Source organism: Phyllopteryx taeniolatus, chromosome 8 (assembly GCF_024500385.1).
Source record: "Phyllopteryx taeniolatus isolate TA_2022b chromosome 8, UOR_Ptae_1.2, whole genome shotgun sequence".
NCBI lineage: Eukaryota > Metazoa > Chordata > Actinopteri > Syngnathiformes > Syngnathidae > Phyllopteryx > Phyllopteryx taeniolatus.
Genome location: NC_084509.1, coordinates 7,229,816 through 7,256,837, shown reverse-complemented (window position 1 = coordinate 7,256,837; position 27,022 = coordinate 7,229,816). Strand labels below are relative to the sequence as shown.

The following is a 27,022-nucleotide window of genomic DNA, read 5'->3' as shown; positions in this document are numbered from 1 at the left end:
CGGGTTGTACGCCACCACTTGCCCGGAGTTAGCTGCGATAGGCGCCAGCACATCCGCGACCCTAGTGAGGATAAGTGGTATGGAGAATAGATGGATGGGTTTGAGGAGCGATCGTATTAAAAACTATGTATATCAAACAAATTGTGTTTGTGACTGCATGTGACCACCAGGCCTTGGATTTTTTTATTTTTTTTTACTCTTTGTATTATTCTGAGTAGTTGAATTTATATCTTTTGTGCAAGGTGGTGGTTATCAGGATTATGACATTACATAAATGGTATGATACGCTGCTGTGTGCATCTGCCTGTGCATGACTGAGTGTACCATAATCTATTTTTGGACTCTGTAGATTATTTCAAGACATGTTCATTTCCACTGTGCAAGGTGGTGGTTATTATGAATAACTGGCAAGAGGAGCAGTCGCAATAATCATATAACACAAATGTGCCCGTCCGTGTCATGAACTATTTTTTGATTTAGTCGATTATTCTGGGCGGCACGATGATCGACTGGTTAGCGCATCTGCCTCAAAGTTCTGAGGACCGGGGTTCAAATCCCGGCCTCGCCTGTGTGGAGTTTGCATGTGCTCCTTGTGCCTGCATGGGTTTTCTCCGGGAACTCCGGTTTCCTCCCACATCCCAAAAACATACATGGTAGGTTAAGTGAATACTCTAAATTCCCATAGGTGTGAATGGTTTGTTTATGTGTGCCCTGCGATTGGCTGGCGACCAGTCCAGGGTGTACCCCGCGTCTCGCCCGAAGATAGCTGGGATAGGCTTCAGCACACCCGCGACCCTTGTGAGGATAAGCGGTACAGAAAATGGATGGATGGATAGATTGTTCTAAGTCATTGTGCTTATTTCTAGTGTGCAAGGTCCTGGTTTGCGGGTATAAACAGTTTAATTATATGACCCACTTTGTGCACTCATGCACGCAAGCGACCAAGCATGAGGCAAACTTTGTGGATTATTTCAAGTCATTTGGGTGAAGTGTACCAAACTTGAGTATGCATGAGAGCACTCACACAAACAAAACAAACTGGACTTTCGGTGTCAAATGGTCTCAGGCATAAATATCCTTGTTGAGAACGCCCTTAATTCCTTCACTGCCAGCCTTCCCAGTTAACATGGATATTTGACTTATAAAGCCGTCAGTGGCAGTGAATGTGTTAATTAGGTTATGGTTACTCAAATCAGTAAAACAGGTGATCTGTTTTAATGCTTTGAGTAACTGGTAGTGAACTGGCGTGAGCGCCACCTGCTCACCTGGATGAAGCTTTGCAGCCTACTGGCCACCATCAGAGAGTCCTCACAGCCCTGCAAGGTGTGTTTAAGTTCCTCCCACTCCACACTGATGCTGTCAAAGGGTAGCAGGACCTCCGTGGCCCGACTGGCATGGACAGTGGCAAGGTGCTCCGCTTCCTCCTGCATTAGCAAATACAAAACCTCAACATTCCTGCCTTTTTGTCCCTGTCATTCCTTTACCTGCAGGTATATCAGTACTGACAATATGACATTGGTGGGAAATATACAACTCTTTTCAGAAATCTATGATTTTTTTGCAAATATAGAACATAACCCAAATATATAGTATGATTTTTCTCAGAAATATATTATTTTCCGAAATATACAGCTTTTTGGGAAAATTTGTACTTTAATAATCTTTTTTCTTTTTTCAGAAATATATATTTTATGGAAATATTTAACATTTTGGAAAATATTGAACTTTTTTTCAATAAATGTGACTTGTTTTGCAAAGATTTTGTATTTTATTTTTTTCAGAAACATGCAACTTTTTGTAATTATTTGACTTTTTCGGAAATATGTGACTTTTCAAAAAGACAACTTTTATGGAAATATAGTTTTGCTTTTTCGCGAATGTACAATTTCCTTTCAGAACTATATGACTCTGTTTCAGAAATATACAACACAACTTACAGAAATATGCGGCTTTCGGAATTTTCCGGAACATACAACCTTTTTTCTGAAATATATGACTTTTTGGGGAAATATACTACTTTTTTCAGACCATTTTTTTTGTTTTAAATATTTGACTTTTTCTTAAATATATAACTTTTTAAGAAATATGTTCTTTTATATTTCAGAATTACAGTAGGCCTACACAACGTTTTGGGAAATATGTAATTTCTTTTCAGAATTATAAAATTTTTCGTGACTGTACAACCTTTACCAGAAACGCACAACAATTTTTCCATAAATAAGCATCGTAAATGTACAACCTTTTTTGAAGATAAGAGAGAGATATCCCATTTCCTCAAAGTTCCTGCATTTCCCCCCCATCATGCCTCACCTGTAGGTGCATCAGCTTGGGTTCCAGCACGGACAGTGCCCCCTCCATGGTGGAGAGGCGGCGCTGCAGAGCCAGTACGCCACCCAGATCACTGCTCGCATACTGCGTTGCGTCAATGGACTTGCGCTTCTCTTGAATCTGAGACTTAATCTCGCTACACTCCAGCAGGTAGTTCTGAAGACGCTGCATGCTGTTCAACTGATCCTTCTTCTGCTCCACCAGACCCACGATGCTGTTCCACCTGCCAAAGAACCAACAGGTTAAATAACTAATTTAGTGTGTGTGTGTGTGTGTGTGTGCATTCGTGCAAGCATGTGAGGTCCCCGCTACATCCCTCTGCTCATTCCCATACCAATCCTTATCTACTGTACATCCCACTGAAGATTTTCTACTCCAAACCTACATTCCTCTCCTCATTTCCATCCTATTCGAGGTCCTCAATGACAAACCATCCTCCCTGTCCCACTTCCTCAATCTCATCCCACATTTGACACCTATCACAGTCTTATTCTCCACTCCAAACCTCCACCCTTATCCTCATTCCCATCCGATTTGTCATCTCCATCGCCACTCAAGGTCTTATGTACCACGCCTCCATCTATCACTTAATACCAACATACAGGACCAAATGTATATGTGCAAAGCCAGTCGTGAAAACAGTGAAGAAGTGGACCAATGAAGCAAAGATGGAACTTCAAGACAGTTTAGACAGCACAGATTGGAGTGTCTTTGAAACTTTAACTGGCAGCCTGGATGAATATCTGGACAGTGTCACATCCTATATCAGTTTCTGTGAAGATGTGTGTGTACCAACAAAGACATTTCACACGTTCAATAACAACAAGCCGTGGTTCACTGCCAAACTTCAACAACTTCGCCAGGCTAAAGTGTACGGCTATCGAAGTTTGGCCAGAGCCCTGTACAATCACGCTAGAAACCAAGTGAAAAATAAATAAACATTGCAAAGAGAAATTATGCAGAAAAACTACAAAAACAGTTTACTGCTAACGACTCTAAGTCAGTCTGGCGATGATTACAATCGCTAACCAACTACAAGCGACCATCCCCCCAAGCAGAGAAAAATAAAGGACTGGCTGACAACTTGAGCAGCTTCTGCTGCAGATTTGAAAAGGACATTTTCACACCCCACACCCACCCAGCCGCACCACCGACCAACATTGCAACGCTGACTTTTGCACTCACACCTTCTGTGTTGACCATCCATGAACAGGATGTGAGACGTATCGTCAAACAACAAAAGATCAACAAAGCGATGCGCCCAGACCTCGTGTCCCCATCCTGCACGGACCAGCTTGCTCCAGTCTTCACACAGATCTGCAATAGTTCTATGGAACTGTGTGAAGTACCATCCTGTTTCAAACGTTCCACCACCATCCAAGTCACCAAGAAACCTGCAATCTCGAGTCTGAATGACGACAGGCCTGTCGCCCTGACATCTGTGGTCATGAAGTATTCTGAACACCTCGTACTGGACCACCTCAAGAGCATCACAGGACCCCTGCTGGACCCCTGCAGTTGGCCTACCGAGCAAACAGGTCTATGGATGATGCAATCAACATGGGACTGCACTTCGTCCTAGAACACCTCGACGCCGCTGGAACCTGCGCGAGGATCCTGTTTGTGGACTTCAGTTCTGCGTTCAACACCATCACCTCCAAGCTTTTCCAGCTCAGCGTCTCGCCTGCCATCCACCAGTGGATTTACAGATTCCTGACGAGCAGGACACAGCAGGTGAGGCTGTGGGACACCACCTCATCGACACGCACCATCAGCACCAGGGCACCCCAAGGATGTGTCCTCTCTCCACTGCTCTTCTCTCTCTATACAAACGACTGCACCTCAATGCACATGGCTGTCAAACTCCTCAAGTTTGCAGATGGTAGCACAGTCAACGGCCTCATCAAAGATGATGACGAGTCTGCATAACGACAGGACGTGGAGCGGCTGGAGCTTTGGTGCGGCCAACACAACCTGGAGCTGGGTGATTCTATGAGTTTTATGTTAGAACTTCAAGTGGCTTTTGTGACATTACCTGGAGTTGAGGTGGTCCTGACAGCCTCTGACCTCCGTGGAGGACGGATGTCCTCCATCCAGAAGCTGCTGGACTATCTGGTTGACATCAAGGATCCTCCCCATCAGACTGTTCATCTCCTGGTCCAGGGATTCGAATCTGCGATACAAAAAATGTGAAAGTCCAATGTAATAATAAAGTTCCCATGTATGTTGTGTTACAATAGTTATATGCTGTTTTATACTGCTATTCTTCTCTTGTTTTTTGTTTTATTTTGTTTTTGCTCTATGCTTTTGGCAGCTCTGCCTGTTGCACAGAAAAAACAGTCCCAGCATAAAAGGCATACAGCTCCCTCATTCTGCATGACCAAGCAAAAAGAACAACTGCAAACTTATTCATCGGCAGTGCCCCACCTGTGCGCCACCACCTCCACGTCCTCTAACTTCTCTGGGATCTCCATCTTGTTCAGCCACTGCTCCTTCTCGTCTATCCAGAGCTCGCAGGCATTGACTTCGCTGAACATGCGGTAGACCGCCAGAGCGTCGTGGAGCCACTGCTGGCGAAGGACGCCCACCTCCACCACCTCCGTGTACAGCTGCTCCACCTCCACCATCCGAACCTGCACTTCCTGCACAAAAACAGCAAGGAGGGGCAACCAAAACCATTGAAATTATTCAACATATAAAGCAATTACAGTAAACCCTTGCCGATTTTTCAGTTGCAACACAACTTTTTTCAGAAACACGTATACAGTGGTGGAAAGTAACAAAGTAGTTGATACCACTAAAGTTGGAATCTAACTTAAGATGCTAACAATGAAAGCCAACTTAAGAAACTAACATTGAAGCTAATACTGGAAGCAAGCGTAAGACGTAATGTTGGAAGATAACAATAGTGATCCATCACCCCTGTAAAGACCTGAACTACTCCACTCTCACCTTACCCACAACAATCACCATGAGCCCTTCCATGCTGGCTTCCGAACCGTGCCATAGCACAAAGACGGCTCTTCTTAAAATAACAAACAACCTCCTCATTGCTGCTGATTCCAGACTTATTTCCATCCTCATCCTGCTCGACTTGTCCGCAGCATTTGATACCATCTAACACACTATTCTCCTCAGCAGATTCTAGGCCACTTGTATTTCCCACACGCCTCTCCACTGGTTCCACTCATATCTCTCCAACCGCTACCAGTTCATTCAGCTCAAATCTTTTAAATCAGGCATTCCCCAGGGTTACACTCTTGGGTCCCTAGTTTTCATAATTTACTTCCTCCCTGAAGTAATATTTTCCGTAAATACAATATTTTCTCCCACTGCTTCGTGGATGACACCCAGCTCTACATCTCTGGTCCACCAAGTTCAACACTTCCTCACGATTCCCTTACCTCATGTCTTTCAGAATTCAAATCCTGGCTCACCTTCAACTTCTTGCAACTTAACAGGAATAAAACTAAACTTCTCCTTATCAGAACCGAAACGACACTTTCGAAGGCTGACAGCTTCACTCTCACAATTGACAATTTCTGTCTCCCCTTCCCCTCAGGTTAAGAGTCTGGGTGTCATCCTTGACAGCTCTCTCTCATTTCACTCCCACAGCAATAACATTACACGGTCATTATACTTCCATCTTCTCAATATCAACCGGTTTTGTCCGTCCCTCCCTCACCCCAATTTTACATTATTTTGTTTATTTTCTCTCTTTCTGATTTTAGCCACTTTTTTATTGTTCAGTCCTTAGGTTTCTTGAAAGGCACTTGAAATAATATTATTTCAATACTATTACCACTACGAAAAAACAATAGTAATAATAATAATGATAACACTAATAAATCCATCCATTTCCATCCATCCATCCATTTTCAACACCGCTTATCCTGGTTAGGGTCGCGGGACGCTGGAGCCTATCCCAGCTGACTTCGGGCGAAAGGCAGACTACACCCAGAACTGGTCGACAGTCAGTCGCAGGGCACATATAGACACGGACAACCATTCGCACTCCCATTCACACCGTCACTGAGTGGGAACTGAACCCACGCTGCCTGCACCAAAGTCAGACGAGTGTACCACTACACCATCAGTGACACTAATAAATAATATTGTGTTATTATTAGACGTATTAGTAGTATTATTAATTACTAAGATCCCAAACGGCGGACACTAAATTGTGTGTTCTCTACCCTTAATAGATTGTAGCACTGTTAGCAACAGGTGTAAAAGTGGTGGAGAAAGCGGTATTGAAAAAAGGGTTTTGCAATTTAGGTTGCTCTGATGGCTTTCACCATGCAACATTTAGGTGTTCAATGCAATTGAAAGTGGTAATGGAAGAGCCAAACAAACATACTGTATCACTTAGTTACAGAAAAGAAAATCTATCACTCCAATAATTTTGGGAAAGACAGCAAGCACATAAAAGTCATGTTTTGGTTGATTTAACTTGTCCCAAGTACGTGGGAAGTCGATGTATCTGTCTATTCTGTGTAACACTGAGTTCAAAACTTTGGCCAACACACCAGAAAACTGCTCTTGGAGAGGCCAGCACCAATTTATTGCACTGAAATGACCCAGACGCAAGGAAATGCAGAGCTGAAAGGAGTTTTGTCATTGGTAATATGGCGTTACTCCTTCTTGTGACTGACTCCAAGTCAGCCCTTAGCTCATTCAGAAGCTCCAAAATTGCATTCCTGAATAGATGATATGTCAAGATCATTTTTGTTTCTTTTACATGAGCATTCCAACATCCATTCGTCCTGTTGCCTCTTATTTTGCCTATGCCATAGTGCCTGTTTATACTAGTTTTTCAGACGTGATATTTAATGGCACAAAATCAGCCATCACAATTCATCTCAGTTTCAATCAATCACATTGCGGATGTTAAATTAATCTATTTACATATACACCTCCCTGAACGCGCAAAATTAACTGAACAGTAATTTTTCCCATATGACAGATGCAGTCCTGGGTGCGCACAGTTTGTAGATCAGCTTCCGCATCTGTTTAGGTGAACAATCAAGTTTGCGCCCGTTTTTGCATGCTCAATCGTTTAGTAAAATTGGCCCTGTGTGTATTTTAGCACCACCCACCTCTTGCTCTCGGTAGCGCAGTGGCAGAGCCCCCATATGTTTGCGCAGAGCCACAATGTGCAGCCGGTGCTTGTCGATGTCCTCGCTGACGCCTCGGTGCTTTTTGAGTAGCGAGCATGTTGAGTACTCATCGTGGCCGAAATCATCGCTGGACACCAGGCGGTAAGAGTCCTGCAGCCACACCACCAGGTCATCCGTCTCGGTAGAGAACTGGAAGAAGTTGACCGCCTCCTGTAGGTGCCCGAGGCGCTGGGCCGCTTGTTCCTCCAGCCGCGTCCACTCGTCAGTCACGTCCAGGATGCGCTCCTGGATGCCTGCCGTGCCCAAGCTCTTCTCATTCATGATCTGGTGACCGCGCTGGATGGTCGCCTGGAGATGTTCCCACATTATCACACTGAGCCATTCAGTTTAGGGGTTTATGGGTTAGGATTTCAAGACTGGCTGAAGGTTTCAAGCAAAGGTTTGAAGCCAGAGTCAGGGTGTCAAGACAGGGTTGGGGTGACAAGGGTTAGGGTTTTCAAAATCAGGGTTTCATGCCAGTATTAGTGTTTGAATGTAGAGTTGCCAGCCTGGGGTAGGAACTTCAAATTAGTCTGGTTTTTAGTTTCATGTTAGAGTTTTAAACAGGGGTTATGTTTTCAATTTAGGTTTGGGTTAGGGTTTCAAGCCTAGTTTCAAGTTTGAAATTACGGTTTCAAACCTGGGTTAGGGTTTGAAATGAGGTTTGAAACAAGGGGTTTAAATCTGGATTTGGGTTTCAAACAAGGCGTAGGGTTTCAAGACAAGGTTTGGGTTTCAAATTGGGGTGATAAGCCTGGGTTATGGTTTCAAGCTTGGGTTAGGGTGTCAAATTAGGGTTTGAAGTTTGGGTTAGGGTTTAAAAGTTTCAGTTAGGGTTTCGACTTGGTGTTTCCAGTCAGGGTCAGGGTATCACGTTAGGGTTACACATTTGAAAACCTCTATCCTTGTTCCATTCCTGCTTAGCAGAGGTAATGGGACAAATACACGTACACGCACACACACACACACACCTGCACACACACACACAGACACACGCACGCACACACACACACACACACACACACTCACAGACCTCCAGCAAGGCTCGGTGGGCCATCAGTTCTCCGGCAAGGGTCTTATGTTTCTGGAGTAACTTGAGGACACTACTCAGGCCTTTCCCATAACCCTGAGCTTCCAGGATGGAACTCTTCTCCCGGATCCACGCTTCAGACTCCTCCAATTCCTGTTTGGAGAATGCATGTTGGCATTTTAGCATGTTAGCATAGAAGTTGAGCCTCTGTCTCAGACCTCGAAGAAGGCCCACAGCTGCCTGGACTCTTCCAGCTCGGAGCGCCGCTTGGCCGCCAACTCCTTTAGTTCCTCCAGGCAAGACGACACGTGATTGACCCTGTTACAGATCACCTGCGGATCGCACGGCTGGTAACCTAGGAGACGACAACAACAAGGCGGCCAATCACGTCTCTCACTAGGACGCGGGATCATCATTTCCTGCTGGCTATCCTCTATGTGGGAAATTAATGTACGTATACCCTCGATGCTGGTGAATTTGAGCGCAGCAGAATTAAGCATTTCGACCCTCTCAGCCTGCACCCCAATGTCAGCCTCCTGCAGGCTGTGCTTCTGCAGCAGGTCATCCACCTGCAGAAGATGCTTCCCAAAATCCTTGGACAGCAGTTGGGCCTGCGAGGGAAATTTGAGCGAGGTGAGGAACATCAGGCAGATGGATGGACTTTTAAGGTTCTATACAAAGAGTGGGCAAAGTATGGCCCCAAACCCAATCAATCAACAATTTTACAAATATATTTAACAATTTTTTTATTTAATTCCCCGGCACGGTGGGCGACTGGTTAGCACATCCGCCTCCCAGTGCTGGGGACCGGGGTTCAAATCCCGGCCCCGCCTGTGTGGAGTTTGCATGTTCTCCCCGTGCCTGGGTGGGTTTTCTCCGGGCACTCCGGTTTCCTCCCACATCCCAAAAACATGCGTGGTAGGTTGATTGGAGACTCTAAATTGGCTGTAGGTGTGATTGTGAGTGCGAATGGTTGTTTAGTGTGCCCTGCGATTGGCTGGCGACCCGTTTAGGGTGTACCCTGCCTCCCGCCCGAAGATAGCTGGGATAGGCTCCAGCACACCCGCGACCCGAGTGAGGATAAAGTGGTAAAGAAAATGGATGGATGGATACATTTAATTCAATAATTGATTATTTATTTTAAATAATGAAATAAAATTAGTAAGATAAAAAGTGACATTACAGTTAACTTTTTTCCCCCCAATTTTGTTCCATGATGTAATTGGGCCCTGCGATTGGCTGGCGACCAATTCAGGGTGTACCCCGCCTCTCGCCCAAAGATAGCTGGGATAGGCTCCAGCATGCCCGCAAACCTCGTGAGGATAAGCGGTATGGAAAATGAATGAATGTAATTCGTTAATTTACTGTATATCAAATAAAAATACTCAGATAAAGATTTCAACATTTTACGTTTTATATTAAATAATTGGTTAAATAATTCAATACATTATAAATGAAACAATTTTAAAAATAAGATTATATAATTAGGCGCACGGTGGACGACTGGTTAGTACATCTGCCTCACAGTTCTGAGGACCGGGGTTCAAATCCCGGCCCCGCCTGAATGGAGTTTGCATGTTCTCCCCGTGCCTGCATGGGTTTTCTCTGGGTACTCCGGTTTCCTCCCAAATTCCAAAAAAATGCGTGGTAGGTTGATTGAATACTCTAAATTGCCCGTAGGTGTGAATGTGAGTTCGAATGGTTGTTTGTTTATATATGCCCTGCGATTGGCTGGCGACCAGTTCAGGATGTACCCCACCTCTCGCCCGAAGATAGCTGGGATAGGCTCCAGTATGCCCGCAACCCGAGTGACGAGAAGCGGTACGGAAAATGGATGGATGGATTATATAATTATTTCATTGTTTAATATTTACTATATTTTTACATTTATAGTGGACCTCCAATATTTGCGGGAGTAGAATAGTAAACATTGGAAAATAACTGCCATGAAAAACATTTTTCAAAAAAACGTAAATGAGTGGGCGATCGGGTAAAAAAAAAAAACATTTCCACGAATAATGGGATATATGTTGAAAAAAGAAATCACTAAATGGGTAAACTCGGAAATGCAGATCAGCGAAAATGCAGGGGTCAAAATCAAAAATCAAATGAGGCCCTTGAGGCCACATAATTTTGGCCACCCCTGTTCTAGACCCTCAGCTACCTGTGTGTCCTCCATCCAGTCAATCATGTAGACCATGTCCTGAAAGGTCTTCTGCAGGGTCAGATTCTTCTCCAGCCGGGTCCGCCTGCCCGCCACCAACTCCTTCAGCAGACTCCACTGTCCAAGGATGTTCTCCTTGCGGGCCAAGATGCGGCGAATGTCATAGTAGCTCTCCACTTCCATCTCGGCAGCCAGCTCCACTACCACGCCGATCCGTTCCTCGTACGAGGCGATGTCTGCCTCGATGGCCTCGTGCTTCTTCATGGCCGCCTCTACCGCGGGGAGATCGTAACCAAAGTTGTCCTAGAGGGCACAGAGAACATCTTGAGCACCATTTTGGATCTGTTAAAACTTCTACCCTCAATACCCCACTTTGTGTCCAAGCTTGGGATTTAGGGTGTTTAATATCGTTAGTTTTGGAAATTACTTTTGAACGTAAAGTCATATACTGGTGATTCCAACTTCAACCCCACATTTAAAATTTCTGAGAACATCCACACCCCCGAGGCCCTCTCCCCCGATTACAAATGTATTTTGATCAGGATAATTACCCACCCAGTGTAACTAGGGAAAATGCTTTAATGGCTGGTAACACTGAGAATGCCCTAGCCACAGAGGCTGGTGCACAAAAAAGTTAATGTCAAGTCCTGGATGTACCTAACTTCTACACACACATTTCTAGGGATGAGTGTTCCAGTGGTGCGACCCCTTTCCTTCTAAGATGATGTAAAGTCATATCAGGCCAACTCTTAACAGCTACACTGATATATTGAGGGCTGAGCTTTCCAGTGGGCCCACCTGTTTCATTCTTTGTCATCAGGAAGTGTCATTTAGGCTGTTTCAGATATCCACAGATTACAGTTTCTAGACCCATAATTGTAGATGTAAGTTTTCCAGTGGTAACACCCGTGTCTTTCCAGCATGTCGGGAAGTATCCAACCTGTGATTTCAGGTGTTTCGGCTATCCACAGATCGTTACAGTTAGAAATTACTTTTTAACTGAAAGTCATGCAGGGATGACTCTAACTCCTACCTTGAAATATTTTTACGAGTGAGCTTTCCAAAGGTACCACTTGAATTCTTGACATAGGGAAATGTCTGAGCCAAGATTTTTAGCTGTGTCAGCTATTCACGTATGGTTACGGTTGGAAATAACGTTTGAATAGAAATTCATAGAGGGAAAAATCTAGGTTCTGCATCCAAATTTTCAGGGGTGAGCTTTCCAGAACTACCACTTCATTCTATGACATCAATAATCCTCTGACCCGAATGTTTGGGTGTTTTCACGGTACCTGCGACACAAGCCTCTGGTTCTCATTGAGCCACGCTTGTCTCATGGTGGTCTTGTGGTCAAAGCGCTGAGCCAGCAGCTCCAGCTTCTCCTGGCGAATCAGCTCCTTGCGCAGGGCCACGCCCCTCTCGTGCTCTGCCTTTTCCAGCCACTCCCATGCCTGGAAAGAAGCTAAGTGAGGTTAACTGGTAAATGAACATAAAATGGGTGATATCCTGTCAGACCACCTTGTTGATGTCGGAGATGAGTTTCCCGTCGTGAGGCACGTAGGCTTTCTGGTTGTTGGCTCTCAGTTTGCTTTGGATGGTGAAGAGAAGGACCTCCAGGTTCCCCTTCTCCTGGAACCTACAGGCAGTAAAAGTTACCTTGACATGGGATGTAATTTCTGATGCTATGAGGGAGGTGTTTACTACTGACTCAAGTTCAGATACTGTGGCTAATGCCATTGCCTTTACATGGCATTGGAGAAAGTCTATTAATTGCATACCTCAGTCAGCCAAAAAAAGCTTCATTGCCAAACAAGCTAAAAAGGTTGGTGGAAATAGTTATGCTCCCCAAAAATGAAAAGAGGAGCAATTGCATTCAACAGACGTGTTTTGAATGTAGTACTCAAAGTCTTATGACTATCATGATGGCTGCTGTCCCACCTACACTCAACATAGAGGTGCCTGGTGATCACAAACACAAAATTACATTGTTCAGCTGCCTTAGAAGTGAGCTGTCAATTTTGTTATCAAATATGGTTCCTGATCTTATGACAAATCTGCACGTATTGTACCGGCGTACATCGACAACTTTGGGAAGTACTGACTTGTGATTTGGCATATTTTGGATATCCATGGATCGTGATGATTGGAAATAACTTTTGAACAGAAAGTGATAAGGGATGAAGGGGAAAACTTTCTGATGGGACCACCCGTGTCCTTCTAGGACATAGGGAAACATGCAGCTGAGATTTTAGCTGTTTTGGATACCCACGGATTCATACGGTTGGAAGTAACTTCTCAACTGAAAGTCATACATGGATGAATCTACCGTCGACACCCACATTTGTATGGATGAACTTTCCAATAATACGTCCTAATTGCCTCTTGCATGTAGGGAAGTGTCCAGGCTGAGATGTTAGCTGTTTCGGCTATCCTCGCAACGTTAAAGTTAAAAATATATTTTTTAAAGAAGGTCATACATGGATGAATCTAACTTCTACACCCACATTTTTAGGTATGGGCCTTGCATTAGTACCACCCGGATCCTTGTTGGACTTGGGCAGAGGTATTTGGGGGTTCTCCACATTACAGAGATCAAACTATAAACATTTGTGTATAGGTTATTAAATAGTAACTTTTGCATAATATATCTCCTTCAAGGAAGTAGACTGTGAATATATAAGTCATTTAACTCACTTGATGGGCTTCTCGACGGTGCAATAGGTGGTGAAGGCCTGCAGCTGCTGCTGAACACCTGTCAGCGAGTTGGCAAACTTCTGGTTGCCAATGACAGCAATGGTCTTCTCGATCCAGTTCAGCAGATCTGACGCCAGCGCCTCGTAACGGCCCACCAGCTTCTCCGCCTCAATGCAGTTGTCCAGGACCTGACGCAAACGATGACCAGTCAGATCCAAAAACATTTGGAGCGGGGATGGAATTAACAACTTAGTACCTTGCCGACTCTTTTGCCCTCCACTATAAGAGCCTTCATTTTGGAGAAGTAGTGGTAGTAGGAGACCACGTAAGTGATGATGGACTTTTCATCTGGGTTCTCAGTGTTCACGTCTGGACACGAAGAAATGTTACCTCAGTTATTTATAGATCACTTATAATCGAATGATTGGCAAGAATGCGGTCCGGTGTTCACCCTCAGGGTCCAGCAGCTTGGTGAGGCCCAGGTTCTGCTCGGCAACATTGAAGGCCTGCTGCAGGTTGTGAGTGGCATTGGATCTAGTCAGCTTGTGGAACTCAATCAGATCCGGTCTGAAGTAAAGAGGAAGCAAGTAGGTCACTCTTCAGAGAGGCCTCACTTTTTAACGTCCGCTTAACCTGCATGCATAACTCTATATAACGTATTCCCACAAATGCTTTTTACTCAATTGTAGATGAGGGAGGTCGTTTAGAGAGGTACCTTTACTTGTCATTTAGATCAAGTGAAAGTGGAGCCTAAGCAAATATAAAAAGGACTATTGTGGAGAAAGAATGAAGGAAGAGGCAGATTGGGTGAAACAAATAGCGATAATGTAAACATGGACACATTCAACACTGCGGAACGACTACGTCAGAATCTACTAGTAAAAAATATACATTTATATACAAAAACACTGAAAAATAACAAATAAAATAAATGACACCATCTCCCATTTCATTTTCTTTTTCTATTTTTATTTATATATGTAATTAATTTTATTTCACTCTTAAATATGTTATTAATTATGCATTTTTTTCAATATTTATTAAAAAATGGAAAATACAAATTGAATAAATATGAATGCAATAAATAATAATAAAAGACAACACATTTCTATTTAATTCACAATTACAAATATATTATTTAACACTTGTTCAAAATATAAAAATATAAATAATAATTACATATAAAACAAACGTAAAATTAATAAAACAATAATACAACTAAAAAGACGCCGTCTCGGCATAACGTCACCCTGAGAACTGTTTATAATATTTTGGTGACCTTATTTCTCGACACAAGGGGCAAAATAATCTATTTTTGGTGGATCTGTTTATATTGTGCATGTGCAGCTCATGTATAAGAAGGGACAATTAGTTAAAATTTAAACATAAAAAAATGTCCTGCTCGTATGTTAAGTCCACCTGTGTCTGTGAATGAGCGCGTTGAAGGCAAGGCCATCCCTCCAGCAGCTGGTGAAGTTCTGGATGTTCACCTCTGGATACCTAAAAAGAAAAATAAATAAAAATACATAACAAAAAGTGGTTAAGTTTGTTAGATGTGATGTGGACTTCTCACTCACCCGGCAGTCTTCATCTGGCACCAGAGCAGCAGAGCATCCTTGGCCGAGCGCGTCTCTCTGTTGTCCGCTGTGGCGATCTTGATCACCTGGATCTGTGCAAAGCGCAGCAACAATGATGATAGACAACTCTCCCTCGGACACAGAAGACAGAACACCTTCAGTGACTCTTATAACAACTGTGTAAAAAAAATTGAGGTTGTTTAAAATATACAACCATGATTCCGCGTCAGTCCTAAAGTGCTGGCTAAGTACACGATGATTCTCACTCCCCCCCCAGTGCCAGCTCTTCTTTTAGCAGTGCTCGTGCAAAGCCTTTGTTTACCCTCCTCCTTAACCTTTGTTTATTCCCAAATATGTCTCATTCCTTCTTTTTAACTAGCTAACCAGAGGTAAATACTATAATCCGGCCACAAAAACAAGCCTGCGTGAGCCTGTGGCATCCCCGCGAGTCTCCGGTGTGTATGTGTGCATGTGAATGGTTAACAACACCCCTCGGTCACTCCTTCTGCCACAATAGTCTCAAAAAGGCTATTCTTGTTGGAATTAAATTAGAGGCATAAGATAGTGCCAGAGAGGGATGCATTTTCAAAAGATAATTTTAATAATATTCTACTATCAGGTCTTACAGACATTTTTAACATATACACAGAAAACTCTACCTTTAAAGCCAGTTCCAACTGCATAATCACCGCAGCATTGCATCACCAAGACACGGAAATAAGCTCGTCAATTAGTGTAGTGGGGACATAAACACTCCCCAGGCTCACGTTGACAACTTAGCCAAAAATTACGATAACATTATTGTCAGGAGCTAATGCGTAACACTGTTAGCTAATCATTCTGAGCACTGCAGCTCTGTTAATATTTTGGCTTATGAAATGATAGTGCTTAGCCTGGCACATCAAAATGCTTCTTGTGCTTTGGAACATCAGCCAGCCTAGCTGCCAATTCATGGGCTGATAAATTCGGTGAAGGGATGGTTATGTTAATTTACCCCACTGTGATGTCACAATCAAGTGCAATTCAGAATATCTTGCTCATAGCCGCATTTTCAGAAATAATCAAGATGTGTTTGTGAATTTCCCGCACTCTAAACACATAACTGTTGGTATACAAGACATTAAAGAGCCAATTTCCCCTAAAATGTTCCCTTTAAACAAACGTTCTATTTAATGATTTTATCTTGCATAAAAGATTATATTTTCCATTATTTCTCATGTGCTCAGATACCAATGCCTGGGTAAAGCAGCATGTGGCTATTTACCCAATGTTATATTGAAGAACGTCCAAATAGCAAGCTCTCCCCTTCTCCAAAACACGGTTGGATTAAGGGCCACTAGGCTCCTTTGTGTCATTTTGACTTAAACACTTGATATGATTGGAAGTGTGCTCCTATTTACTGTATGCTTCTATAAATAACTTATAGTTACTCGCTCCACCGCCCCCTCCTCCTGTTCCTCATCTACTTTATCAAAGTGCTGTCCAAGCTCACTACTTTTAGCACAAAGAGGAAAGGTGGAAACAAGAAGTGCGAAAAGAAATTGTTCCTTACAAAAAGACCCATACATTTCCTCCAGCTCCAGTTGACTTTCTATAAGAAAGAGCTGCAAGGAAATATGTGGTAAAGTATGTATGGACCCCTGTATGGTTATGTATGTGATGTATGTAGGTGACATGCAGTACATATATATTTTTTCGAAACCTGAATATACAATACTACGATACAGTATTTTGTATTGTTTTGTATACTATATCAGTAGTTCTGTATAGGTTCCTACACTGCACATGCATTCATTCATTTATGATACATACTACTAGTACTATTATTAATAATATTAACAATATAATTTCACTTTTTTATATAGTGCCTTTCAAGGGACATGAAGGATTGTTTTTCTTTTTTAAATTAGAATTTTAAACTGTATTATATATTAATTGAATTATTAATTTAATAATTTTTTTAAACTTGTATATTTATATGTGGTATATACTACACATAATTTTTTATAAATGTAAATATAATTTATTTACATTTTATTATATTATTGTATTTTTATTTATTTATGGATTACTTTATTATTATTCTAAAACTGATCAGTTCTCTATGTATTTACTTGTTTACATTAATTTTATTTTATTGGATGGATGGATGGATGGATGATATATTTAGTTTTACCCCTAAATTCTATTGTTAATTTACATTCATTCAGTTTATCTTGATCAATAATTTAACAGCGGTTGTAGTTACATTACATCCACATGTTTGAAATAAACACAAATAAATAAATAACCTAATTTTGACCCCATAGCTGCTTCATAACCATATTAGCATGTAGCCTGATAATATGAAAAAGGAGATAAAGTATAGACGCACATTCCATGTGGCTCATTACATGTGTCCATCTCACATCAGAATAGGGAATCCCCCTGAGATGGTGGGAAGCCACGCAAGGGTCCAGATGATACCATAAAGTATTTTACTGACATGTGCACTAATTAATAAAGAGAGAAGCTCGGGACCACCCTGGACCAACCAGCATCACACATCATCACTGTGATGTAGTTTTGGTTGTACAGTATGTTATAGTTGTCATGAGATCAAGTGAAAGTGGAGTTTAAAACAAAAATAGGGACTGGAAAAAAAATTAACATTTATACAATAATAATAATAAATAATAAATCAAATAAATAATAAGAACTATCCATCCATCCATTTCCTGAGCCGCTTCTCCTCACTAGGGTCGCGGGCGTGCTGGAGCCTATCCCAGCTATCATCGGGCAGGAGGCGGGATACACCCTGAACAGGTTGCCAGCCAATCGCAGTAATAAGAACTAAAAAACTGTTATTTCAATACTTAATTTATTTTTCATATTTGTTTTAAGTATCGTTACAGTTATATATTAGAAATAAAATAGATGAAATATAAACAAAATGTAATAAAATAAAAAAATACAAACAACGCCATATTTCTTCATTCTATTTCTTGCTTTTTATTTTGTATATTTGATGTATTTATTGTATTTTTTTAAAAAATCCATTTATGACAAAATATAAAACAATACATAAATACAAAGGAAATAATATCAATAAGAAGACATCTCCTTTTTCCATTTTTTTGTTTCATTTTTTAAACATTTGATCTATACATGGTACTTTTTATATTCAGCCCAAAATAATACAAATAATGATTAAAAGACACCATCTCATTTTTTCATTCATTCATTTTCTGTACCACTTATCCTCACCAGGGTCACGGGTGTGCTGGAGCCTATCCCAGCTATCTTCGGGCGAGAGGCGGGGTACACCCTGAATTGGTCGCCAGCCAATCTTTTCTTTATTTTTTGGTTTTATCTAAATAAAATAAAATAAATAAATAAATGGATGGATGAATGAATACATAAATAGTGTGTTTTGGACCCTTTCCATTGTGTGAGGCCGAGAAAGACCCCTGCAGCTGTGACTGCAAAATAAAATACCAAACAGCTGATTGGGTGGCTGCAAGGCCAGCTCATTACTTTCATTTTGGGGGATAGGGGGCAGTTTTGAGGCCCTAAATGCAGCTCAGCCTGGGGGCATCACATGGCCAGTCACTATTATTACATTGAGAGGGAGGGGGGTTGTGTATTTGTGCATTTGTGCATCTGTGGTTTCCTAGGGGAGGTTTCAACTATAGTCTCAACAGCAGCAGTGGTCATAGATCAAAGCTCAACATGAAAACCAAATTAAACAGATCTGTAAGTTTACTGAACAGCAGATATAGGCTATCTAAAGCTACAGTATTTTAAATGCTAACAATGTTATCAGTTGGTTTGCTCTTCCGTTAAAAATACTTTTAGTGACCACGCCCAACAAAATCTGATTAGGCTTTATAATAATCAAATATATTTCACAGGTTACTGCTAGGTATGAGCATACTACAGTAAAAGTTAGCATACATATACATATATATATATATATATACAAATATATATACGTATATATATATATATATAGATATATATACGTATATATATATATCTATATATATATAGATATATATATATATATATATCTATATATATATATACGTATATATATAGAGCGTCAGCCTCACAGTTCTGAGGAGTGGGGTTCAATCCCCGGCCCCACCTGTGTGGAGTTTGCATGTTCTCCCCGTGCCTGCGTGGGTTTTCTCCGGGCACTCCGGTTTCCTCCCACATCCCAAAAACATGCATTAATTGAAACAGTCTAAATTGCCCGTAGGTGTGACTGTGCGTGCGAATGGTTGTTTGTTTGTATGTGCCCTGCGATTGGCTGGCAACCAGTTCAGGGTGTACCTCGCCTCCTGCCCGATGATAGCTGGGATAGGCTCCAGCACGCCCGCGACCCTAGTGAGGAGAAGCGGCTCAGAAAAGCCCCGCATATCTGGTGTATCTTTCTTGTGTGGTACCTGGAAGCGGAGGATGATGGTCCAGATGAGGCCCAACGTGAGGCGGTGGTTCCCATCCACAATGTCATGTGAGCCCACATTCTCAAGGTGGACCCTCTGTTCCTTGAGGAACTGGAGGGCTTTGTCCACGTTTTCCAGAGAGTGGATGCGCATGCGGCCCCGCGTAGGCCTTGGCTGGAGGGGCGAGGAAATGTCAATAAAATGCTGTCATTTGCTTCCAATACCAATTGGTAGCATGTTAGGATTTCTCATCTCTCATTGGGCTTTTCAAGTACTGCAGTGACCGACTACAGGAAATAATATATAATCCTTATGGATCTGCCTGAACACTTTATCTACCCACCTTGCTTTATGTTGGCATATCAAACTGTTATCCTGTTCAAATTCTAACATATGCGATATGTTAGCATACCAAACTATTAGCATTTTAGCATTCTACACGTTATTAGGCTTCAGTAGTTTTAATATTAGCTGTTAGTATTGTTTGCATTGTTAGCATTACCATTTAAATTAAAGACCAAGCCCAATTCCCTCAAAATGCTGGGCTCGAGGTTAGAAATAGTTTGCAGGTCCAAGTTGCTAACTTGTTACTTGGTAGCATACCAAACGTTTTGCATTTTATTCAGTCTCATTAGCCTTTTAAAACTAGTTTCCGACTACAGGAAATTATGTATAAACCATATGGGTCAGTCTTAGCGCTGCCGGTTTCCTGACTGAGGTTGGGAGGCTAGGAAAATGAACCCTCACCATTAACACATATTACCAAATATTTTTGGGGGGCTTGAGAAGTTTTTAGAGGGGCTGAAGCCTCCCCATAAAATACACCTAGTGGCGCCACTGCTGAAAGCGATACACTTGAGATAACAAATGGAAACTCCCCACACTTTGTGGGAATAGAGAGACACAGATACAGGAAGACATATCATTCTGTTCAAAAGTTGGTTTTGAAAAATATTTCCCCTTCAATACAAAATTGAACTTATTTCTTGGCCTGATAATTTACTCCCTCCACAAGTTTATCAACAAAAGAACCAGAAAAATTACATCAGTGCACCAAACTATTAGCATGTTAGCATGAAATGGTTGTTAGATATTAGCATATTAGCTGTTTGCATTTTTAGCATTTCCATTTTTAGCATGTCCAAGACATGTCTAATTAAGCTCCAGTATGAAGAGACACTGCCATGATGGCTTCACAACTCACAGATTTCTAGCATGCTGGATGTTAGCCTACTGGCTGTTAGCATTTTTAGCCTTTAACTTGAATAGCTTTAGGGACCATATCCAACATAACATTAGCATCATTACATTATTTTCCAAAAATGACAGGCTGTCAAAACGCTGACGTTGGTTGGAATGGCCACTTCAACCTGAGTTCAACTCACCAAAGCTTTTGATAATCAGATGATGGGTTCCAGAGAAATTGAGTTCTTTGTGTTTTGCCTTTTGAGGGAATGTTTTTGTGTGATATCATCGAGAGAAAATCTGGTCAAGAAAATAAACAGTACGAATTCATTATTTCTCAACATATCTACTGGACCTTTTCATTTTAACTGCTATATTACCCGGGGAACCCTTTCTCCAATTGGCTGGCAAGTTTAAGTTAAAAACATCCATCAATAAGCTCATCAAGGCCCAGAATTTTACAGGCATTTGAAGTTTCATGTATGTGAACAAATTCAACAATGATAGCGGCCACTTGTCATGTTGCTAATAATATTTGTCATATGTAATGTTCACACAGTTGGCTAGAATGCTCGATATTAGCATACAAGCCATTTACAGTATTAGCATTATACTAGCATTGTTAGCATTTTAAAATATCTTAGAACTGAACACACAACAAGTTGCCTTGTTTGAGGTTAGCAGGCCCAAGTTACTATTTTGCCACATGTTAGCATATTAGCATCACAAATGCTCTCACCAGCAGCTCTCCACTGAGGACCTCCAGCAGCCGCGTGAGCATATAGCCATCGCGCAGGTCGTTGTAGAGGTCTGAGATGCGGCAGGACACTCGGCCAAGGTGGGAGTTGACCCACTTGGTGAACGTCTTCTTCTGGACAGCGTCTCGCTCCTCTGAGGGGATTTAGACAAAAAGTATTTGGACAGGAAGTAGTACACATTGTTGACAAGAACAGAACGTATAAGGCTGATTTTCACGATTAGTTTACATGGGTTTATTAAATTACTTTTTAGATTCAGATTTAGCCCCGTGGTGCAATGTTTTTAAAAATTATTTTCAAAAAATGTTTTCTTGTGATTTTTAAAAATGTTTTTTCATTGGTCTTTTTACTTTTGTAATTATTACAGAAGGGCAGGGGGTGGAGGGGATTACAATCAGAAAAAGGCCACAACGCTCACAGCCTTAGTAGAACGGTTACGATTACCTGCCAGGGCTTTGATGCGGGAGCACTCAAACAGCTTAGCACTGGTGCACTCTGTTTCCCAAAATGCTGAGCTGACAGGCCGGTTCTTGTTGTTGAGCTGGCGCTGGGCGTCGGCGTTGTCCAGGTCTGGCGAAGCATTCGCCATGGCGCCCCCGACGCCTTACGCACACACACAGAAACACACAGTATTTAAAACACAAATGCATAAAATGTCGACCGCGAGATGTTTTTATAGTAGAGCAAAGACCTCCACCCAAGCAAAACTGTAAACAATTGCAAAAGTAAATAATTGGGGAGGAAAAAAATAAATCAATTATAATTTAAATAATAATTAAACAGGAAATGGCCCAAATCCCCCCCCTCCAAATGGCACCTTAAAACCAAAATGGCTGACGACCTGTTCATTTTACAGCAACAAATATATAAAATGGAAAAATTATATATATATATATATAATATATATATATATATATATATATATATATATTTAATCTAATTAATACAACAATTAAAAACTAAACTAAAAATAATAAAAAAATATAAATATACTGTAAATAAAAACAGGTAATAGCGTCAGCCTCACAGTTCTGAGGTGCGGGGTTCAATCCCCGTCCCCGCCTGTGTGGAGTTTGCATGTTCTCCCCGTGCCTGCGTGGGTTTTCTCCGGGTACTCCGGTTTCCTCCCACATCCCAAAAACATGCATGAATTGGGGACTCTAAATTGCCCGTAGGCATGACTGTGAGTGCGAATGGTTGTTTGTTCCTATGTGCCCTGCGATTGGCTGGCAACCAGTTCAGGGTGTACCCCGCCTCCTGCCCGATGACAGCTGGGATAGGCTCCAGCACGCCCGCGACCCTAGTGAGGAGAAGCGGCTCAGAAAATGGATGGATGGAAAAACAGGTAATGTTCATCTGTAAGGAGCTTAGGAGCTGGTCACGGTTAAAGTTCCGCTGCAGACAAATGTATAAATGGTAGTTGTTGGGGGTCACTGTTGGTGTAGTAGTGCGCTCGCCTGACTTTGGTGTGGGCAGCGTGGGATCAGTTCCCACTCAGTGACGGGGTGAATGTGAGTGCGAATGGTTGTCTGTGTCTATAAGTGCCCTGCGACTGACTGGCGACCAGTTCAGGGTGTAGTCCGCCTTTCGCCTGAAGTCAGCTGGGATAAGCTCCCGTGACCCTAACCTGGATAAGCGGTGTTGAAAATGGATGGAAATGGTAGTTGTTGGCGAGATGCCAGCCTGAGATGTGAAATTAGCAACATTCTGATCACCTTTTTTTAGTTTGTGATTTTACATTCCAAAAAATAAAACAAATCAAATTGATAATATTTTGTGTTATAGCGACACTCTATCACAAATAAGTCATGCTACCAAGGGAGCAGCCCAGGCTAACATCAGCTTGTTTACAGTGCACGTTTGAACAGTGCACGTCATGCAAGATCACGTTAGTAAGGGGTGTGGCTTTGGTCAGAGACTTATGCCTGGATCAGACTACAAGACAAATTTGGTCCTTCACGACTGCACTACTGCCATAAAATCTTGCCGTATCTCGGTCTGACAGTGGCAACACTACACGACATATATTCCAATACCGCCGCATCCCATCTTTTACGATCACTTGGCTTTGTCTTGTCAAACACTGTCGGGGAGGTGGAACCAGAAAACGGGTCAATGCGACCGTATACACTCGTTACCATGGCGACGACAACAATGCGCCGCACCAATGTTTTGTGTGGGGGGGGAAAAGAACAAAATGAGGAAAAACGTGTGGTGGTCGTCACCACTCAGGAGAGGACGTTCATTCAAGGATTGATTAAGGAACATATGATACGGCTCGTAAGCGGACAACAAAATATTATGTAGCCTAGCAAACTAGTGCTAGCACTAACGGTTGTACATAAACATGCCGCCATTCTGTCAAATCATGCTGTAAAGCTTCGGTAAACATTGGTTTGTGCGTGTGAATAAATGTCGAGTATGCAAGTATGTTTAAAACAGCAAGTACGGGAGGCGATGCGCCGGTCACAATACGCATTCCCATTGGTCGACGTCTTGGTGCACTGTCGGAGAGTTGTCGTTCATATGTCACACTTCAAGGAAGATATCCAAAAAAATCTAACATGCTAGACTTTTCATTTTGGCATCGTGAGGGTACCGAAGGGCCGAATCGTTGGTCGTGGATTTTGTCACACTACAAGAACCTTTGTCATTCCCGACAAAATAAGTCGGCCCAGATCTGGGAAATCGGCTGTGATAACTAATCGGGCCAATGCCGTAAAATCCTGTACTCTAATCTAGACACTAGGGGGAGTAGTGAACAGAGGCTGCATTCAAATCTTGCAAGCAGTATTAAAAACTGACAACTTCCCATTTAAATTTCTCCAAATGCCACTTTCTAACTTGCATATTTTTGTGCAACCATGCTAACCCTATGCATCCTTCTGTTGTGGTACAATTTCTATATTATTGTATAACCACTGGGAAACACCAAGAGGAGAGCTTGTAGAGAGCAATTGCCCAGACAGCAAACAAAAAGCTACATTGGCCAGAAGTTGCTACCGTCTGACAAGCATTGACCGAAAAACAAGTATTTTCCAGCTACGTTAAACGTCTCAGGAAGGTCGGTTTTCCGTCGGCTCAGCTGGCCAATCCTGCCTTGCTGTTGTTTGGGCAGGAATTTACCAATCTTCGAGCACAGTGGCTGCACATTGTGGACAGCTGCACCAGCACACAGGTCGCCATCAGTATTTTTCCAGGGTTGTTATCATTTCAATTGTATAGGCAGAAAATTACAATGTTGTCACAGTAAATGAAGTTGTGAGTTAGGAACAAACTGAGTGTGCCAGGAGCCCATATCCCGGCTTCCAGCTTTACTCGACCAGCTGGCTGTGATTTTCATGGACTACCACAGAATATATCTCGATTTGTATCTTATTTACAAGCCAGCAATATTTTATGATAATTCTTTATGTAAATGGTCCACCTTTAATTTCTTTGTTCTGTTTTAACCCCACCGGGTTATAAAGACTGTAATAATAGTTCTGCGTGTGTAGTACATTCAACTCGGTCTAACAGGTGATGTCAGTCAAAACAAAACTGCGCGTCAACACGGAACCAAACAATGAGTTTAGCACATGGTTTAAATGATGAAACTTACACAATGACGTGAGATATCAAAGTGATGTGCTCACTCGTTGCTTTTTTTCCCCTTCTGCAAGCTGCCCGAAGAGGATTCTGGTGCTGATTTTGGTGTTGTTTATTGTTTATTGATTGTTCATTAATTGTTATTCATTTTAGTTTTGTCTTGTTGTTGTTGGAGATCTGTAAATAAAGTTTCCTAATTTCATTACATACATATTATGTGTTTGTATGTGACAAACATATATATGACCTGAATTCTAGGTCTTCATTACAAACAAAATTAGGGGCTAGTGAATGCATCACTGAGCTAGTGGAGTGAATGGAGCACAACGAGAGGTGGAGTGACGTGCCGGTGAATGAGTCAAACAGCAGACGTTACAGTACAATCAAAAAGGTCCAACATCAATGAATAAAGGTCACATAATTTAAGCCATATGAAGAGGTTACCCTGGCTGGCTCTCCAGCTTTAATTGTTCAGACGTCGTGTGGTAGTAATCTTTGATTAAATGCAGACGTTTCGGCGACATACTGCCAATGAGTAAACGGTCTGTCTGCCGCAGCCAGTGTAGTGATGGAGCTCTTTATGAAGGGCCGACATTGGTGCGATGTATGTTTGCTGTCTCGGTGCTGTCACACTTGTACTAAACACTGAGCGGTGACTTAATGACACAATTGTTTACTTGGAACACACTGAGTATAAAAATAACTTCATAAAAAACATACAATGGGCCACATGATTTTTCACCACAGACACACAGACACAAAATACACACGCTACGTTCAGAAATTCACTCCAAGCGCGCTCTCTACACTCCAGAACGTTCAGAAACTCAGAGCGCACTCCCGCACTCTGACTGAGGAGACAGTGCGGCCGGAGCATCAGGCAGGACGAGATGTGTAGAGACAGAACTGACACATTCAATATGGCGGACGCAATGACGTATCGCTGCCAATGACCAACACACTTGTTTGTAAATTCTTAGAAAATGGAGCGTGCTCTGCCTCTTTGAACACTGCACTCTCACACCGCAATGACAGCGTCAGATTGAATTTCCGAACGTACCGACAGTCATATCATGAAAGAGAGCGAGGCAGCTGCCAGTGTTAATCAGTCACATTGTTCCTCACAGGCATGTTACCGCTTTTCGACCCAAGTCCTCATCAAAACTGTCACCTGCTCGTCAAAAATATCAAAATGCAAAATCCAGACGACACGCCCAACCGACCAACAGCTGGCCCCGAGGAGCCTGCTTGGCTCATCGCTTGTCCAGTGAGAAGGCATATATTTAGATGTACTGGTAGCCACTAGCCCTTAGCTTCAACCTTTGAGACTGACAAGCTCAATTACAAAACAGTCCATGCTAACTCATAAAGATGTTTATGAATGTTTCAAATGTGTTAGAAATTGGTAAAAGGCACATGCTATGATGTCCTGTTTTCTAAGAAGGTACCAAGTGCCCTAGCAGAAGCTAACTAGGAAGCTATCCACTCTTTATAGTACTAATTTGTGACTTTGAGATTCTACATTGACTCATAAAATATCCTACAATACCAGACTTTAAATTATAGCTCATAAAGATGTTTATGAGCATTTTAAGTTTGCTGGAAATGGATAAAAGGTGCAAGCGATGACGTCCTGTTTGCTAAGAAGACACCAAATGCGCTAGCACAAACTAACTTGGAAGCTAGCCCCTCTTTGTAGTGCTAATTTGTGACTTTGAGGTTCTACGTTGACTCAAAAATTATGCCACAATACCTAAACTGCCACTTCCTGTTTGCTAAGAAGGCATCAGGCATTGTGCGTCCGTAGACCGTAGATACACATGCAATTCTATTCATACTACATTTCAGGGTTGACGTCGGTTCACATTCCGGCATGTGCATTGGCCCACGCATTTCCATCCCATGCATGCACATTTAATCAAAATGGCAACACCATGAAAGCGTAAAGAAACAGAGCTGCTGTGTCTTTTGAATTTGACTGAAAAGGAGGAAAAAGTAAAACGACGATACCATGTGCGACCACGGAACGTGACAGAGAATTCACTACACTGATGCAAGAAATTAGAGGCATTGATCTGGAGAAGCACCATCCGTGCTTTCGTACTTTCG

General features: G+C 42.2%; 1 protein-coding gene across 2 annotated transcripts in view; it reads right to left on the bottom strand.

Annotated features, from left to right (window-relative positions):
- The window catches only part of LOC133482608 (spectrin beta chain, non-erythrocytic 4-like), a 75,285-nt gene that overhangs the window by 43,058 nt on the left and 5,205 nt on the right, over window positions 1-27,022 (bottom strand). For both annotated transcript variants that reach the window (XM_061782916.1, XM_061782918.1), the window contains exons 2-20: window positions 21,770-21,928; window positions 21,307-21,458; window positions 19,383-19,556; window positions 14,953-15,044; window positions 14,795-14,875; window positions 13,827-13,942; window positions 13,632-13,744; window positions 13,376-13,563; window positions 12,200-12,317; window positions 11,974-12,132; window positions 10,682-10,984; window positions 8,978-9,128; window positions 8,736-8,872; window positions 8,521-8,670; window positions 7,428-7,796; window positions 4,756-4,970; window positions 4,364-4,501; window positions 2,311-2,551; window positions 1,266-1,424 (exon numbers count right to left, since the gene is read on the bottom strand). In XM_061782916.1, coding sequence (XP_061638900.1) covers window positions 1,266-1,424; window positions 2,311-2,551; window positions 4,364-4,501; window positions 4,756-4,970; window positions 7,428-7,796; window positions 8,521-8,670; window positions 8,736-8,872; window positions 8,978-9,128; window positions 10,682-10,984; window positions 11,974-12,132; window positions 12,200-12,317; window positions 13,376-13,563; window positions 13,632-13,744; window positions 13,827-13,942; window positions 14,795-14,875; window positions 14,953-15,044; window positions 19,383-19,556; window positions 21,307-21,458; window positions 21,770-21,928 — 3,215 coding nt within the window. The remainder of the gene's footprint in view (window positions 1-1,265; window positions 1,425-2,310; window positions 2,552-4,363; window positions 4,502-4,755; window positions 4,971-7,427; window positions 7,797-8,520; window positions 8,671-8,735; window positions 8,873-8,977; window positions 9,129-10,681; window positions 10,985-11,973; window positions 12,133-12,199; window positions 12,318-13,375; window positions 13,564-13,631; window positions 13,745-13,826; window positions 13,943-14,794; window positions 14,876-14,952; window positions 15,045-19,382; window positions 19,557-21,306; window positions 21,459-21,769; window positions 21,929-27,022) is intronic.